The sequence below is a fragment of the Meles meles genome, chromosome 4 (assembly GCF_922984935.1).
Source record: "Meles meles chromosome 4, mMelMel3.1 paternal haplotype, whole genome shotgun sequence".
NCBI lineage: Eukaryota > Metazoa > Chordata > Mammalia > Carnivora > Mustelidae > Meles > Meles meles.
The window spans coordinates 147277320-147294309 of NC_060069.1; the positions used below are offsets into that span (position 1 = coordinate 147277320).

At 39.5% G+C, this 16990-nt stretch overlaps 1 protein-coding gene across 3 annotated transcripts in view; it reads right to left on the bottom strand.

Moving 5' to 3' along the window:
* Positions 1-16990, bottom strand: part of ADAMTS5 (ADAM metallopeptidase with thrombospondin type 1 motif 5) — a 43509-nt gene that overhangs the window by 18782 nt on the left and 7737 nt on the right. For all 3 annotated transcript variants that reach the window (XM_046003629.1, XM_046003630.1, XM_046003631.1), the window contains exons 2-3: positions 12506-12638; positions 494-661 (exon numbers count right to left, since the gene is read on the bottom strand). In XM_046003629.1, coding sequence (XP_045859585.1) covers positions 494-661; positions 12506-12638 — 301 coding nt within the window. The remainder of the gene's footprint in view (positions 1-493; positions 662-12505; positions 12639-16990) is intronic.

Genomic DNA, 16990 nt, shown 5'->3' on the forward strand with positions numbered 1-16990 from the left:
GCCAGATTCTTCCAGTGAATGTAAATCTAAAGAGCTTCCTTTTTGGTTTTCTGTTGCCATAAAGAGGATCCGACAGAATTGTCACCCACGTTTTGACCACACCCCTATAATAGGCATGTAACAAATAATCCTGAGAGTCTTATTAATAGCAGGGAAACAAGATGTCTGCCAACATTCTCACAGGAAGCTAGTGGTGAAAGGCGGAATAAAAGCCAGGCTTTCAGGGCACTGGCGAGACATTCTGTGTGGTCTCCCACACTGCTTCTCTTTTGAACTTTTCAATTCCAAAGCAAAAATACCATAGCTACAATGCCACCAAGGACGTTGGCATTGTACACCAACAGACCATCCCTCTGCTCCTTTCCTGACCCTATGTAAGCAACCATTGTCTCAGGAGGCATGGTGGGCTTCATGAGGATGTCATAAAGTAACACTGGTAATAATCTCCCCTAAGTGTTGTTATTGAGCCTGTGTTGTCTTAAATGACACATACCGTGGCCATCATCCAGGAATTCTGTGATGGTGGCTGAGGTGCACTTGGACCAGGGTTTGGATGCATCAATGCTAGTTAGGATGGAAGACATTAAGCGCTTATCTTCCGTGGAACCAAAGTTTTCTTCACAGAATTTGGAATCATCATGGGAGAGGCCGAGAAGATGTCCTAAAGCAGAGAAGAGAAGGAGTACAATAATGGGTGATTTTGCATTTCTACTTTTCTATGACAATTACACGAGCACTTGGTTTCCCACATCCCACCCACCTCCCTCGAATGTACATGAGTTCATTTTAACTGCCTTCTCATGCACAGGCTGGACCCCCAGGGAAATTAAAGCTGCGTGTAGTCAGAGCAGTCATTCGGGTGAACATTTAGGGGAAAACTGAAAAATTACGTTAAGGAGTGGATGTTCCCATAATCCATCTGGATCACACATGCTCAATGACATGTAAAAACAGGCCTTATTTATAATCCAGAATTGGCAACTGTGGGATTATGTCATAGCCCTCACTACATATTATTTTGATTACTTGTCTAATTTTCCACCTTCTCTGATCAACCACGAGCCCCATGAGATCAGAGAGCATCTCCTCCATCTACTGTTGAAATCTCTGTCTTTAACTAATGTTCTGCAAGTTGCAAGCACTTAATAGATGGTTTTTGAATATCAGTGACTTCTATTTTCTTGGCCAAGTTAATAGGTAGCTAGCAATCTGAGAGACTACTTGGGGGAAAAGAAAGAGAAATTATGAACTTGCCGATTCCAGGCAAAGAGAAGCTTGCCTTCACCCTACCAATTCTTTCAATTCTTTCATTTGCAAAGTTCTTCATGTTTGCTAATCCCACACATGAAAGATATATTTTGAAAACACACCCATTTACATTGAAGAAATGTCTAAAATACCAAGATGCCCATCATGAAGTGTTAAAGCTTTAAGAGAAAACAAATACTAGAAAGATAAGTCATTGTCCAAATTTATCAGTTTATCATTCTGCCTCGGTCCACCACACATGGTCTCTGCAATCCCACACTGCATTTCCAGTCTATCAAGCTAGGTATCCTAACCACATTCTTATTGTCAAAAATGTTTTCTTATTATATAAAATTAATTTTCACATCGTCTAAGGATAAAATGACACTCACCAGTAAATATAAAATACTGTTTTAAAAAAATTCCAAGACAGTGGTTTGTATAGACTCTAAAAAAGCAGACAAGTAGACCTCAGTTGCTTTTCTTTTATAGTAAAGCTTTATAGAATCATACACATAGCATTAAAAAGGGTGTATAAAATACTACAGAAAAGTGATTAATGCATTCTTTTTGGGCTCCTGTATGCCAAAGGCATGGACTTTTGGCCATTCTGCCAAAAAAGAAAAAAAAAAAAAGTCCAGCATGCAACAGTAAAACCCAACAGAGATGAAATCTTTCATGCCACATTCCAAGTACTTTTGGCCAACTTGTTAAATCACCAACACCTCGTAACAAGATTGTCCACTGAAGCAGCTGCTTGCTGCTGTGGCTGAAGTTAAGTGGCTAGGGCTCGGTGACCTTCCAAAGCTCCACATTTTTATGGTGTTTATGCAGTTATTTACTTCAATAGCATTTGCCAGCCTAGCAAGTTTTCGGTGGGAAACCTCCTGCTCTCACGTTTTATTTGCTCAGTAGCATGAATGTGCATCAGAGTCTGTGAAGTATGGCCCAAGTCGCATGCAACAGACTGGCAGGGCTTTGTCCAAGTTTTGGGTGGTATGTTGATTTTTTTCCTGCTACCCGCAGCTCAGAAAAAACCCGAACATTTCATCATGCCCAGCTTAAAATGGCTTAAAGTTACTTGGTACATCTAACACTTATTGAGAAAGCACTCTGTGCTTCTTGAACTTTTCCACCGTAGAATCTTTATCAGCTAACATTGTGGGATTTGTGTGGAAGTTTCACACTTGGGTTTTTTTCCCTGGCATAGAAAAGAAAGAGGGAAAGTTGGCCTAAGGTGACCTCTGCCACATAACATTTATTTGAATCCAGGTTTTGTATTTTAAAAAAACATGTGACTTTCCATTCTAGTTCATAAGATAGTCATATTTACTTAACAAAGCAATAGTCTTTTCCTCCAAATGTATCTAAACAATTAGCACTTTCTAGATGAATATTTTCAGGATTTTATTTCTTTGAGAGAGAGAGAGAGAAAACATGAGGAGGGGGAGGTACAGAAACAGAGGGAGAAGCAGACTCCCCTCAGAGCAGGGAGCCTGACATGGGGCTGGGATTATGACCTGAGCTGAAGGCAGATGCTTAACCAACTGAAACATCAGGTGCCCCTAGATGAATTTTTATTATAGCATCCAAGTGATTTTCACTTCATTTGGAGGGTAAGTTTCAGATTTCTGATTTAAAATACAGGCCATGTATGGGTGCCTGGATGGCTCAGTGGATTAAGCCTCTGCCTTCAGCTCAGGTCATGATCTCAAGGTCCTGGGATCGAGTCCTGCATCAGACTCTCTGCTTAGCAAGGAGCCTGCTTCTTCCTCTCTCTCTGCCTCCCTCTCTCTGTCAAATAAATAAATAAAATCTTTAAAAATAAATAAATAAAATACAGGCCATGTAACAAACACCAAATTCTCTTTGAGAAATCGGGCAGAGTACCTCAAATTTTTCTTTCATACAGAAAGGCGAGGCATCTAACTTTATAAAGATTTCAATTACATAAGGAAGGCTGTTTATTTAAAAATATTTTGGTACAGTTTTGTGAATCTTTTGGCATGTGACTTGGCATAATATTGTGAATTTTATACTCCCTAAATTTGCTAATTTATCAATGTAACTTAATTGCTGCCAAAGATACATATAAGGTATTTTTATATGACAACCAAAAAGATTGCCATTCTGAGCATGAACAAACCTTAGTTCCACTTCAACAAGAGCTAAAAGAAGATGCGAGTTTTGTCAGTTCTACAAAAGTGAGTCAGGAATGGGCTGCTTGAAGGTCAACTGAGAGACAGACCCTTTGGAGAAATGTTTTGTCTTCGAAGAAAGTCTGTCAGCTTGCTGGGAGAGGCATGCTCTCTCAAGGGCAACAGGAGTCATGGTCAACGTGAAGAACATTTAAGCACCCATGGAAACAGGCAGCTGGTTCCAATAACTGGAACCAGGACACAGTGAGAGAAACCCATGTGACTTCCCTTCAGGAGCTAGACAGGAATGAAAATGGAAGATCAATGGGAGGGATGTTTGGATGCTCTTCAGGAGAGACGTGACAACCATACTAAGGGCTGGGAACAGCAAAAGAGGTGGTTATTTTCAAATGTGATCCCCCAATCATGATGCTACGACATCTAATGTTGGTCTGAAATTTGCCCATATCTTTGAGCAAGAAATGGCAAGATACATACAAAGGCACAAGCTGTTTTAAAAGAACGTTCACGGGGCACCTGGGTGGCTCAGTGGATTAAGCCGCTGCCTTCGGCTCAGGCATGATCTCAGGGTCCTGGGATCGAGCCCCGCATCGGGCTCTATGCTCCGCAGGGAGCCTGCTTCCTCCTCTCTCTCTGCCTGCTTCTCTGCCTACTTGTGATCTCTCTCTCTGTCAAATAAATAAATAAAATCTTTAAAAAAAAATAAAAGAACGTTCACATTAGAGAAAACACACCATGGTGCTAAAAGATTATGAACAGAAAATCCAGAAATCCAAGAAATTTAAACTACAATGTTGTAGCTGACAATAATACAGTTCAAGTCGGTGTTGTGAAAGGCTAAATCAGAATGTATCATGATGTCACCAATCTCCTAGAACATCCGCCTTTTCCAGTGAGTTTGTCCCTCAATCACCTGCAGAGATGTTTAAAATCACAGGTCTGGGTTGGAGACTAAGCATTTCTCCACTAAGCAGCCTCTAGCAGGATTAGCACAGCTGGGATTTACACAAATACGTCCCAGAGAATAAGACTGCACAGGAAGAATATAAAGAATTGTTGGAGAAAATGTTTACAACCCCTAAACTAACTGGTTGTTTGACCAAGCTGTATCTCATGATGAGTTTTTGGAACAACACAGAGCAGAGTTAGTTGAGGCATGATGTCCTTGGAGGAGGCGGGGTGACAGGGCCAAGAAACCCACAAAGAAAGGCAATATAGATATTTCTTTCTTGAGTCCATGTAGAAAAGAGGAGTGAAGGAGTCAGAGCAATTTTGAAGGTAAGAGTTTTGAAGAAGCTCAACCAAGCTCACGCATTAGAACCGTCCTGAGAAGCGACAATGCAGATATTAAATTTAAGGAGGCAATTCCCTATCAGGGTTTCCAGTAGAGGCCCCAAGGTCTTGCTCTAAGGACGAATTAGTATTTGTATTTTTATTCGTATTTTTATTTGGAGGTATTAATATTTTGTAATTAGTAGACATGCAAAAGATTGAAGAGCAGTTTGTTGGCTTAAAGTAATCTCGCTCATGATGCTATCTTTCTTAGTCAATCATTAGTTCTTGATTGATGTAATTGGTAACCTCTCATCTCAAATCCTGAGGAGACGAAGGAACAAACACACTTGAGTAGTGGATGTACTAGTTAATGGCACTTGTATTTATATACAAAAGAAGAAAATAAAAAGGTATTACAGGAGTCAGAGGGAAACTCAGAGAATAACGCAACCCTGTAATCCAATATTTTCCCATGTGATGCAGTCCTCAGAACTCTATCTTGCTGTTTGAAATCCTTAGTAAAAATCAAGATGTAAGTTGAAAATGCTTTTGGAGAAAATACTGATCTATTCTTAATAGATGTTAAATCATATCGCAAATACAACAGTCTTGCTAACGAGTGCCCATCACACAAAGTGACATCAGGAACGAGTTTATTGGGATTACATTAAGGAAATGAATTTCACAGTAAATTATGTCAAAGCAAGGTCTCTAGGATAAGAGTCTGAATTATATTGTTATCTCAGAATTAGCAAATAATTAGTCACTGGTAATTTCTCTAGTATGATAATCATCTTTTTAGAGGCAAAGGGCAGCATTAAATTAAATGAAATTAAAGGCAACATTTCATTAAATACAATTAGACTTAAAAAGTATTTTGCCCTCCCAATCCCATCTTGTTTCATTTATTCTTCTCCTATCCCCCTAAGCCCCCATGTTGCTTGGGAGGGAGACAAACCATAAATGACTCTTAATCTCACAAAACAAACTGGGGGTTGCTGGGGGGAGGTGGGATTGGGAGAGGGGGAGGGGGCTATGGACATTGGGGAGGGTATGTGCTATCGTGAGTGCTGTAAAGTGTGTAAACCTGGCAATTCACAGACCTGTACCCCTGGGGATAAAAATACATTATATGTTTATTAAAAAAAAAAAAATTTGGGAGGGGAGGCGAACCATAAGAGACTATGAACTCTGGAAAACAACCTGAGGGTTTTGAAGGGTCAGGGGTGGGAGGTTGGGGGAACAGGTGGTGGGTAATGGGGAGGGCACGTTTTGCATGGAGCACTGGGTGTTGTGCAAAAACAATGAATACTGTTACGCTGAAAAAATAAATAAAATGGGAAAAAAATAAAATAAAAAATAAAATAAAATAAAATAACAATTTAAAAAAATGTAAAAAAAAAAAGTATTTTGCCTCCTTAAATTCACAAATGAATCTGATGTTAGGAAATCTGGGATCATATACACTGGAGGAAGACACGTTATGACAAAGGATAATATTGGTCCAGCTTTTTATTCAGCTCAGGTGTTACTGTACCATGAGGGCTGACTTATCACATTAACCTCAGGAAGGAAATTTGTTTGTTTTTCTAAACTTTGGTCTGAAAATTAAACAGAATTTCAAACTCTTGTCTCTTGACCCCAAACTGACCAATGAACAAGGGGACACAGAACCACATCCTAAAAAAGTCACAAGCTCTGTAATGTGTTTACTTAAGAAAGCACTGCTCAGATGAAGCATCTGTTTCTTAATGAGGTCATGTTTTTATTTTACCTAATTTTCCAGCTGGGATTATTGAGGTGTAAGAAGGTCTTGCCAGGGTTTGAAGAGTGAGCCAACAACTCACATGGGATCAGAATCCAGAATCCTTGAAGAAGAGATTCAGGAGCTCTAATAATTGGATTATACATGTCTATTCAAATGCAAATCTTTATATAGAAGTAATAAAATTCTCAAAGACCCATTTCAAAACATTAAACATAAATGGTAAGTACATGTTGTATCAATTATATAATTTGGAAGGAAGAAAACTCAATTTTTTCACCTTATAGCTAGCTGTGTCCATCTCCTTTTGAATCAAATGCAGGATTACCTCCTGAAAAATGAATACTAACAGACCATTATAGGAAAGCAGCAAAATCCTGGGCTTTGGAGTCAGGTGAATTGGGTTCACCTCTTACCCTTGTTGTATACTCGTTGTTGGCCTCAGACAGGTTTGGAAACTACTTAAAAACACTGTATCTCTGTGTGTCATTTTTTATTTACTTGCTAAATTTTGATATTACTAGACACTCCTGATTTAGGAGAGAAGGGGAAAATTGACTACTCATTAGAGGGAAAAAAAATCATGCATTACGTTTGTGATGTATTTACTTTTTATGCGACCTTCAACTTGGATTTCCACTCGTGTGATAGACAATCTCTAGGCCTCCCCAAGAGGAAGGGAAATTGGGATAGGACTTAAAAAATACAGAACTGACACTAAACATTCACTCTCTCAGTGCTGCTGGACATATTAGTATTGACCCATTCCCACCTTTCATCTGGGGGCTGAGAAAGACACAGTGTGGCATTGCTCCAGGCTGGACAGGAAAAAAAAAAAAAAAGGCTCAGTTCATGTTGATCTAAAGCTATAGGTTTGGGGGGTAAATACCAAGTTTAATCCAGTTTTCTTTCACTTCACATCTCACAGTCAGTCTTGAGATCTGATTCTGGGAATTGGCTTTGGTCTACGGTATTTCTAGGGCCTCTGCAGCTTTTTAAAACCCAGCCTTGTTTAATCTAATCATCCATGGGAGCTCAGTCACACGCAGATCAGCACAACCAGAGAACTCCGTCCAACCACAGCAAAACACGGGCAGTCAGGCTGTTGCCTCTTAGCCACTTCCTCGGCCTCCAGCTGAATCTTTGGCTTTGACTTTTTTTTTTTAAAAAAGATTTTATGTATTTATGTTAGAGAGAGAGAAAACACGAGTGAGAGAGCGAGTAGCGGGGGTGGTGGCTTAAGAGATGAAGGGGCAGAAGCAAACTTCCCACTGAGTGGGGAGCGCAATATGGGTCTCGATCCCCGGTCCCTGAGATCATGACCTGAGTGAAAGTCACTTAACTGACTGAGCCACTCAGGCACCCTTGGCTTTGATTTTCTAAGTTGACTGACTTTGTCTTAGGAAGCATTTTGGAGTCTTTCATGGTGGGGAGATTCACTTAGCACATTTTATAACGAACTACTATAAAGCCAAGCTTCAGCAAGTTCACAAATTATGGATTTCATAGCCTAAATAAAATCAGATTGTTCCCCCTAGCATATTAGAAGCTGGCACAACATCAATAAAATTATTATTCTGAAGAACCATGTGGGCAGCAGGTGAAATCTTTAGTATTACAAGCCAATAATAAAAGTTTGACAAGTTAAAAATATAAACTCAAAATGTAAACTTACATTCATTTGAAACCTTTCTACAGTTCACACTTGGGTTGTAAAATGGCCATAACCACATTCTTGCCTTCAGTCAAGGCACAGGGATGGGGACGGTGTTCTTGATGGTGTAAAGCAACTTTTTAAAATGTCCTAATGATTTAAGTTAATGTTTACATATACATAAGAGCCATAGGGAAGACAAATTATTACTGCCTCTGTAGAGTCTATCCATATCAAAATCTGTCTTCCAGAAGCCTGTGCTGGCATCAGTTGATGATATAACTCCAGAGTCTAGCTCTTTTTTAATTTTTTGAAGATTTTATTTATTTATTTGACAGAGAAAGAGAGCAAGTGTAAGCAGGGGGAACCAGAGGGGGAGCGGCAGAGGGAGGGGGCGAAGCAGACTTCCCGCTGAGAAGGGAGACAACATGGGACTCAATCCTGGGACCCTGAGATCATGACCTGAGCCAAAGGCAGATGCTTAACCGACTGAGCCACCGAGGCACCCCATCTTTTTAAAGAAACAATTAGCAGGAAAAGAGAAGTATCCACATTAACATGTGATCCAGGAAAAGTCAATTTCAGAACTGTTCATTGAAACCATCCTGACTTTTACATGATGGGTAGAAAAGGTGTAAGATAGGTATTTCAGACTTGCCGGTATTTATCTTCCATGTTCATTTTCAAGTTAGGACATTCTTCAGATAGAGGGCATAAAAGATCAAAGGAAAATTTTGATTCAGATAGAATGACTTTGTATTTTAAACCACTATCTGCTTGAGGAAGCAGCAGTAGAGCATTGCCTGAGAAACTGTAAGTCCATTGATGAAAGCCTTATTTTTTTTTAAAGATTTTTATTTTATTTGTTTATTGGACAGAGAGAGACACAGAAAGAGGGAACACAAGCAGGGAAAGTGGGTGAGGGGGAAGCAGGCTTCCCGCTGAGCAGGAGCCCGATGTAGGGCTTGATCCCAGGACTCCAGGACCATGACCTGAGCTGAAGGTAGACACTCAATGACTGAGCCACTGAGGTGCCTCATTAAAGCTTTAATCTTAACCAGATATATCCTCTTACTCCGTATAGGAGAAATAAAGTAGAAAAATTACGGGAATAGTCTGGAAACTTTCTCCATTTGCTTATGCTTTGAGCACAGTCATGTATTTACGCTGTGTACATGAAGCAGGTTGCGTATTTGGGAATGGGCTCGAGAAGATTCAAAGCACTTGGGCAACACGGAGGTCACTTTGTCACCATCCATGGTCTATATATATAACCTCCCAATCTGGAAAGTGTTTACATATACATAAGTGTCTAATAAAAGGGGAGGGAGGAAATTACATAAGAGTGGAGTGGAAGAGCAAAGGGGAAGACACGAGCGTGGTTAGCTCAGACCCATGTTTTCATGCAACGATCTAAAAATAAAGCACTGGAAACAGATCTGCCAGCGGCATTACCAAAGATCACGCTGGCTGCGGAGGCAAGATTGTAATCACAGACAGATGATTAGGAAATATTTTGTGAGGTTATCGTCTCTAATTTCTTTAAGGCTGGTACTTTGTAACACATGCTCACAATATTTAGGCAAAAAGTGAAATTAAAGAATAATAAAGCAATTAGAAAATAAAGCAAATGAAAGCCAGATCTCCTTATGAAAGGGAAATTAAGTCCATATCCCCCATCCCCAGATCTTAAATTTCTCTGATTTGGCTATATGCAATGCAGAAAGACAAATTAAATAGGCAGTGTTTGACTGAAGGATGGATCATAGAGAATTCTAAAGAAGGAAATAGACTGGCTCAACCAAGAAATTAAAGGGAAGCCAGGGCGTAGTCATGGAGCAAAGATTCAGGTTTGATTTTTCACATAGAAGCTTACATTTCTCCTTCACCATTCCCTTGTAAAACTGTGTCCAATCTTGCACTGTTCTTACCATACATGTACAGTTTTAGTAAAACCTTTGTTCTCATCAGCACCTGTCTTCTTACCTCTCAGACTCCCAGGTCTGCTGGTGTCAACCCTTGGTTTAGGAATTCAGGAGGGCCAGGAAAGGTGATGCTGGAAGGTTCTACATTCCAGCCCAGTTGCCTGGAGAGTCAGTGCACCCCCAAAGAACTTGCATTTACTGCCACGGTGATACTCTTACAGGAAACCTCCCCAATGCTATCAATCTGTGAGAGCGGTTCACTGCAGGACTGAAGGAAGAAACAGCCCTTTCCTCAAGAACTCTGTAATCCCTTCCTGAGAAGATCAGGATTTAGGGCTCATAATCTTATGGACGGACAATGTCACAGATCAGCGGTCTTGCTTCCCCAGTCCAAAATGAACCAGCCTTTGCCTACCCAGGGATTTAGAACCTTTCTTTTGGAAGTTCCATCACTCTGAATAATGGTGACTAATTACTGGTGTACTTTTGAAATCATCCCTGCTCAATTACAATCCTCTTAAGGATTTAGTCCAATTCTTCTTAGCTTCCACTGCACATTCTGAATGTTGCTTTGGGCAGCTCTTGTGTTTCTCCCACTAACCCCCTCATGCACCGATAGAGATAGGTAAGAAATACTGATTAAGGATATATATATTCGGCTGTATTATTATCAATTTAATAGGTACGAATGAGAGATAGGGTGAAAACATACTCCCAGGGGCCAGAAGCTCAGATGGCATACGTGTTTTAAAAAGCTTTTCGGATATACCAGGTCTTCTAGAGAAGCACACCAGAGAGTCACACCTCATTGTTCGCCTGCCTTATATACAAGAGATGGAGACTGGGGATCTGAATCTCTTGCATGATTCAGAGATCCCTGAGGCAGAGAAGGGACTCCATCTTGAAGCTAAAGAAGTCTAATTAATAATGTGTAAATTATTATCAGTGATGCCATTGGATGGTTATTCATGTTAAGGGTTTATGTTTTTGTGTCTTTTTTTTTCCTTAGAGGGTAAGAAGAGTGTCAGTTAAGAAAATTAAGGTCATGATTAATACTTAGGAATTGAAATTTAACTACTGATTTCTATTTTCACTGCTGCAATATATTGACTTATACAATGACATCTTTGCTTTGAAGTTACTTTAACATTCCAAAGAAAACATAGCAGCTAGAAATCTACCCCTTGTGAAATGTTCTCTGCCTACTATGAGGAATGTGAAAAAGAAGCTTTAGTTTCTCTTTAAAAATTATGGTTTTAGGGCGCCTGGGTGGCTCAGTGGGTTAAGCCACTGCCTTCGGCTCAGGTCATGATCTCAGGGTCCTGGGATCGAGTCCCACATCGGGCTTTCTGCTCAGCAGGGAGCCTGCTTCTCTCTCTCTCTCTGCCTGCCTCTCTGACTACTTGTGATCTCTCTCTGTCAAATGAATAAATAAAAAATCTTAAAAAAAATTATGGTTTTAGGTTAAAAGCTAAATCCGTTTAATAAAAATACAGCAAAAAAGAGTATCAAACCATACTTTGCTCCCAAAAGGATGATGCTAAGGGTGATACACACATGTAAAACGAAATGAACTAGTTAACTAAAAGCAAAAACAGAAGTGTACGTGGGTGTAAATAACAGCTGTTATCTATAACCTACCCAATCTGGTCCCTGAAATAACCCCATGAAATCGGCACCATTGTTCCTGTATTTCAGATATGAAAACAAGCTTCTAGAGTTTAAATAATAAGACCAAAAATAAGATGGTAGAAAGTGCTCTAACAAGAATGGAGCCCAGATGTGTCTGATTCCAATGTCTAATTCTAAGTACTAAAGTACTCATGTATCTAGGAACCTGGGTCATCACCTGGAAAACACGTTTCTTAACTGGCGGGATGTTTTTCAACAATGAGCTTGGTCCTAAAATTCTAATTTTAAGATTTAGGTGTGTTTCTTATGACACACAAATCGGATGACATATGAAAACAAACCCTGTTGATTGCTGGTCTTGGTTTCTCTGTCTTTGCTATTAAAAAGGAGCTAGGACTGTTTATCATGAGCTATTGTTCCCCTTTGACAGGAGCTCTGATCACTCACAATGGAATAAACATGACAAATTTCTGTGCAAACTGATTAGCCCTGGATGAGTCGGTAGAGCCTCAGTAACTTTTAAGAGGGGGCATTCCTGCATTCCATAATCAACTGTGACAAATTCCATCTAAGAGTCATTGCTGGAAGCTTAAGAAGACAGGAACAGTAGCAAATTTTTCTTAAACTCTTCCATGACACTGTCAAATAGGAAACGTCTACTGGGTGCCTGATTTGCCATCCTCCTCCTTAACTAGTTAACCCTGAGAGTGCAAATATAAACAAATGTAATCCCCAACAGAACGTCTGAACCTGGAGAAATCTGGGATTAATTGCCAAGCATTTGGGTTCCTGTTGCAGCTGTTGTGAGTGTTTGATTTGGCGAGGGAAGGGAAAAAGCACTGCATACCAATTTCGTGAGCCACAGTGAATGCTGCATGGAGGCCATCATCTTCAATCACAGCACAGCTGCGCTCCGGAGAACATATGGTCCCGACGTCTGCCATTCCCAGGGTGTCACATGAATGATGCCCACATAAATCCTGCCCCAGAGAAAGAAAGAAATCATTAAAATCAATTGCCATCCAGAAGGAGCCACCTTGTAGAGTCTCTTGCTCACTCCAGACAGCAAGAGTGGGATATGTTTATGGTATCACCTGTTCAGCTCTGGAAATGTTCCAATGACAAAGGAATGGCATCGGCTCTTCCGAGCTTCCCTGGGCCTCAGAGGCACAGAAGGATGATGGGACTCAATTACATTTAAAAAGATGTCCTAGGATTGTGGTTTGTCCCTTACAACAGCCGCGGTAGCTTTCCCAAAGCTCTAGAGCATATACGCAGGCACATTTGTCTGGGATCACTTTCACGTATAGTCAGGCTTACTAAAGCCCTACTCTTCTGGCTTAAATTCATGCTAAATTTATCAGAAGCCTGGCCTAATAATTTATCTTCTATCACTGGGACAAACTGCAACCACCTATTTGTGCAAAATGTCAGCGTGTTGGTAATTCAAATGGGAAACAAAATTGTAATTCAAGAACAGAATTCCTCAGAAGATCATCTCCTGATTTCCAAATGGAGCTGTAACATCATGGGTTGTGTCTTCAAAAATGTATACAGTGGTACTCATAGCATTTCAGGCAGATTGAAGATGTAGATTTCATGTAGATTTCTCAGTCTGATCAATCTTCAGAAAATATATGTAATATATTGTGTTTATACAAGTGAGTGTGTGCATTTTTTTCTGGTGAGAAATTGTATAGCTCTTAAGAGATTCTCAAAGGAAAACATGGTCACACCCCCTTAAAATGATCATTAAAAATGATCAATTTGGTTGAAAGAGACATCAGAAGACAACTTGAAGAGAAAATATAAACCAAAATCGTTGACATGAAAGATCTGTAATAAGCTTCCGTTTATATGCTATTTGAGCTTTAAAAGACATTACAACTTCTGTGCTTGACTACTGTTTTCAATGAAAATTAACATGTACATTTACATCCACAAAAGCAAGACAATATCCTAGTAAGCCATGAGTGAATAATCATAGAAGAAAAGGATTTAAAAAAAAATCAATTATTATGAAAGATGATTATTTACCAGTTGCAATAATAAGTGTTGTTTCTATTACAGCTACCATGTTTGCATCCCCAACTATCACTACGTCTGGCTTATGCTACAAACTCAACCAACATTTGCTTAATTGAGGTGAATTGTGACATACAGTCAGATGCAATGGGGAGCTCACACACCTTGATATGCAACATGCTAGTAAGATCTCAACAGATTCCTGGAAGTCAGTGTAAGATATTATTACTACATAACCAAAGTCACCTACTCAGTGTCAACAGACTCTTCTAAATCTTCCCTATGTTGCCGCACACAAATCCAGCCAAGGTAAAGAATATCTAAAAGATAGACCCTATTATCTTCTTTCTAGTACATTTTCAGGTCCTTATTGTGTTCCATATATTATGAGACCCCAGCTGTGATGAATTACATTGCTGCCACCATGTTATTATAGCTTCAGACAGTGGAAATTTAGGCCAAGTAGTGTTGGTGAATCAAGTCCCCAAACCAGCGATAGCCTCCCCAACTTTCCTGTGTACCCTTATATGTCATCCCGTGGGATCTCAAATTACAGCTGTTGAGAACAAATTAGTAGTTTTTAAAATTGAAATTGGAACACACTTTTGCATAATAATCAGTCTTTGAGATAATGATATAGTACAATACATTTTTAATCCTGTTTTTCTCCAATCATTTCAGTAACTTTAAGACGAAAGACTTAGTTGTCATTGCTAGACACCATGGGTTATTTCTGCACACATTTTTAAAAAATAAGATTTATGTTTATTTTCACAAATTGAAGTTCATTATATCTAAATAATAAAATGCAAGAATCGTGTCCCCTTCTTATTCCACATGTCATGAATAAGCCCAGATGAAAAGCCACAGCGAATGGAAATGGCCCTCTTCAATAGAGTTTAAACTGGATTCTTCGTATCTCTCTGTTTGCTGTAGCAATTGCTCATTACAGGCTATCAAGTCTCCTTGTTATCCTTGAATTGCATTAAGTGCACTTGGCCCTTTGCCACAGAAATGTGTGCCTGTGACAAAATTATCAACAGAAACATTTTTTTTTTTTAAACCACACTGATTAAACCCCTTGATGACACGGCCATACTCTATATATTTTTGTAACTATAATTATGTAAACTAGTAACCTTTCAATTTCATTCACACAATTTCAAACCTCGACACCCGGTTATGGTTTCATTCCCAAGACTTGCAATGAATGCCTGTGTTTTTTTGCTATCCAATGTTCGTTCCAATATTAAACCTCAGCTTATGCATCAAATTTATTAAGAATATAGCACATCACACTCATGTCTATTTACTGGTGGAGATTTATAACAACATTTACAGTTCCAAACCTTATTTGAAGTTTGTTGGATTTTTTTTTTTTTTTAATTCAGAACAGGAGTAAGGATACTAAGGGGGCAACAGCATCTATCTATCTACCTATCTATCCATCTACCATCCATCCATCCATCCATCTTATGGATCTGGAGGCAGGGGATACTGGAAAAATGTGAATCACAGACACTGTTCACATAAAAGGTAATTAAATTACAAGTGCTGACCAGAGTTTTTCTGCTTGGTCAGTGTAGATCAGAAGTTAAGCTACATCTTTGTTATGCTAAAGGTGGTTCTTTTCATGCAAGAGCAATTTCTTACCTCTACAGTGTAGATAACAATGCAAAGAAAGATTTAGTGAAATGGAAGTGTTGCTAAAGTGCGGAGGCTTACTAGGTGGGCTTGTGATGTTGGCCAGGAAATATAACTGGAACATTGTATGTAACTCAAAAATACAGGAGAGATGGTCAGCAAGACCAATGAAGACTTGACAAGGACATCTCTGACATGGTGGCCTTTCACCAGGTGTGGCCATTTAGAGGACTATGAATAGGTCAATATCTTTGATTCATCGTGGAATTTCGAAGGCCTAGTAGCATCCAGATCTATTCCTTTGGACAGGGATCCAGTGAAGTATGCTACCTTGAGAAGCAGATGCCTACAAGATAGTACAATTTAACAAATCCCAATGGTTTGTACTGGGTTGGGAAAACGAACCAAACAAACATGAGAATGCACAAAGTGGAATGAGTAAGAGAAGCGGCAGGATTTCTAGCCTTAACTGGGAGGCTGGTCTTTCAAGCAGCATAAACATGCTGAGGGAAAGAGCCAAAAGAAACACAAGGGGAGAAAAGCAGATGTCATCATAATTGCAGCAATGGAAGCCCAAATTAACCAAGAATACCTTGTACAATGAAATCTGGAGTTAAATAACAGCAACTTCTGTTTCTATAGATATTATCATCTTGTAAGCATGGTAAAGCATGGAGCTCAAGAGAAGGACATGGAAGAGGGTTTAACTAGCCTTAGATAACTGTCTCTCTTCCCAATTCCTATGAAGAAGGATTAGTAATAGAAGAATTAATTGTGATGTGCAGTACATATTTAAGTTACATGTATTATACAAACATACAGTGGCTCAGTTGGTTAAGCATCTGCCTTCTGCTCAGGTCATGATCCTGGATTCCCCGGAATGAGCCGCATACAGGGCTCCCTGCTCAGTTGGCAGTCTACTTTTTCCCCCGCCCCTCAGTCTGCTCCTGCTCTCTCTCTCTCAACCTCTCGCTCTCAAATAATAAAACCTTTTAAAAAATTGGGATTGCATAAAAATATTATAAGCAAACAAAAAATACATACACTTACATGCCATAATTTACATTAATCCTGTGCATCCAATTCTTGAGTTGACATCTGTCTTTTGGGCTACCTATACAGCAATCCCCAATAGTAGAGGTGTTGATTTAGATCTCAAGAGAAACTACGTTAATCAGGCCTGTTAGTTAGTCTGACTGTTATAACAACCCATGTTACACAGTCTCTATCACTTATGGGTACAAGTAGGTAATATCAAACATACAGAGCCCAACTGGATTAGGGACCAAGGAGTCCAGATTCACTTATCCCTAACACAATTATCATGTGCCCACAATCTGCTGACACTGTGATAAATAAATATGATCTGATCTTGACCTTAAGAGACATCAAGTTCTAGCGAGCAGAACAGATATGCCAAGAAGAAAGCAGATTATGACATGCGATTATGAACAGATTTTTGAGGGGATGCTGAAGGGAACCGACATGGTCTCCTGGAGTGAATCAATAAAAGTGTCTCAAAAGGGTAACTAGATATTGAGGGAGGAATAGAAGTCTGACAGTCTTAGAGGAAGGGTATCCTAGGTACGAAAGACTGGCTGATACATCAGGGGATGGTAAAAGGCAGGCTCTATTTGGTGGAATAACAGGAAGTTTGTCATGA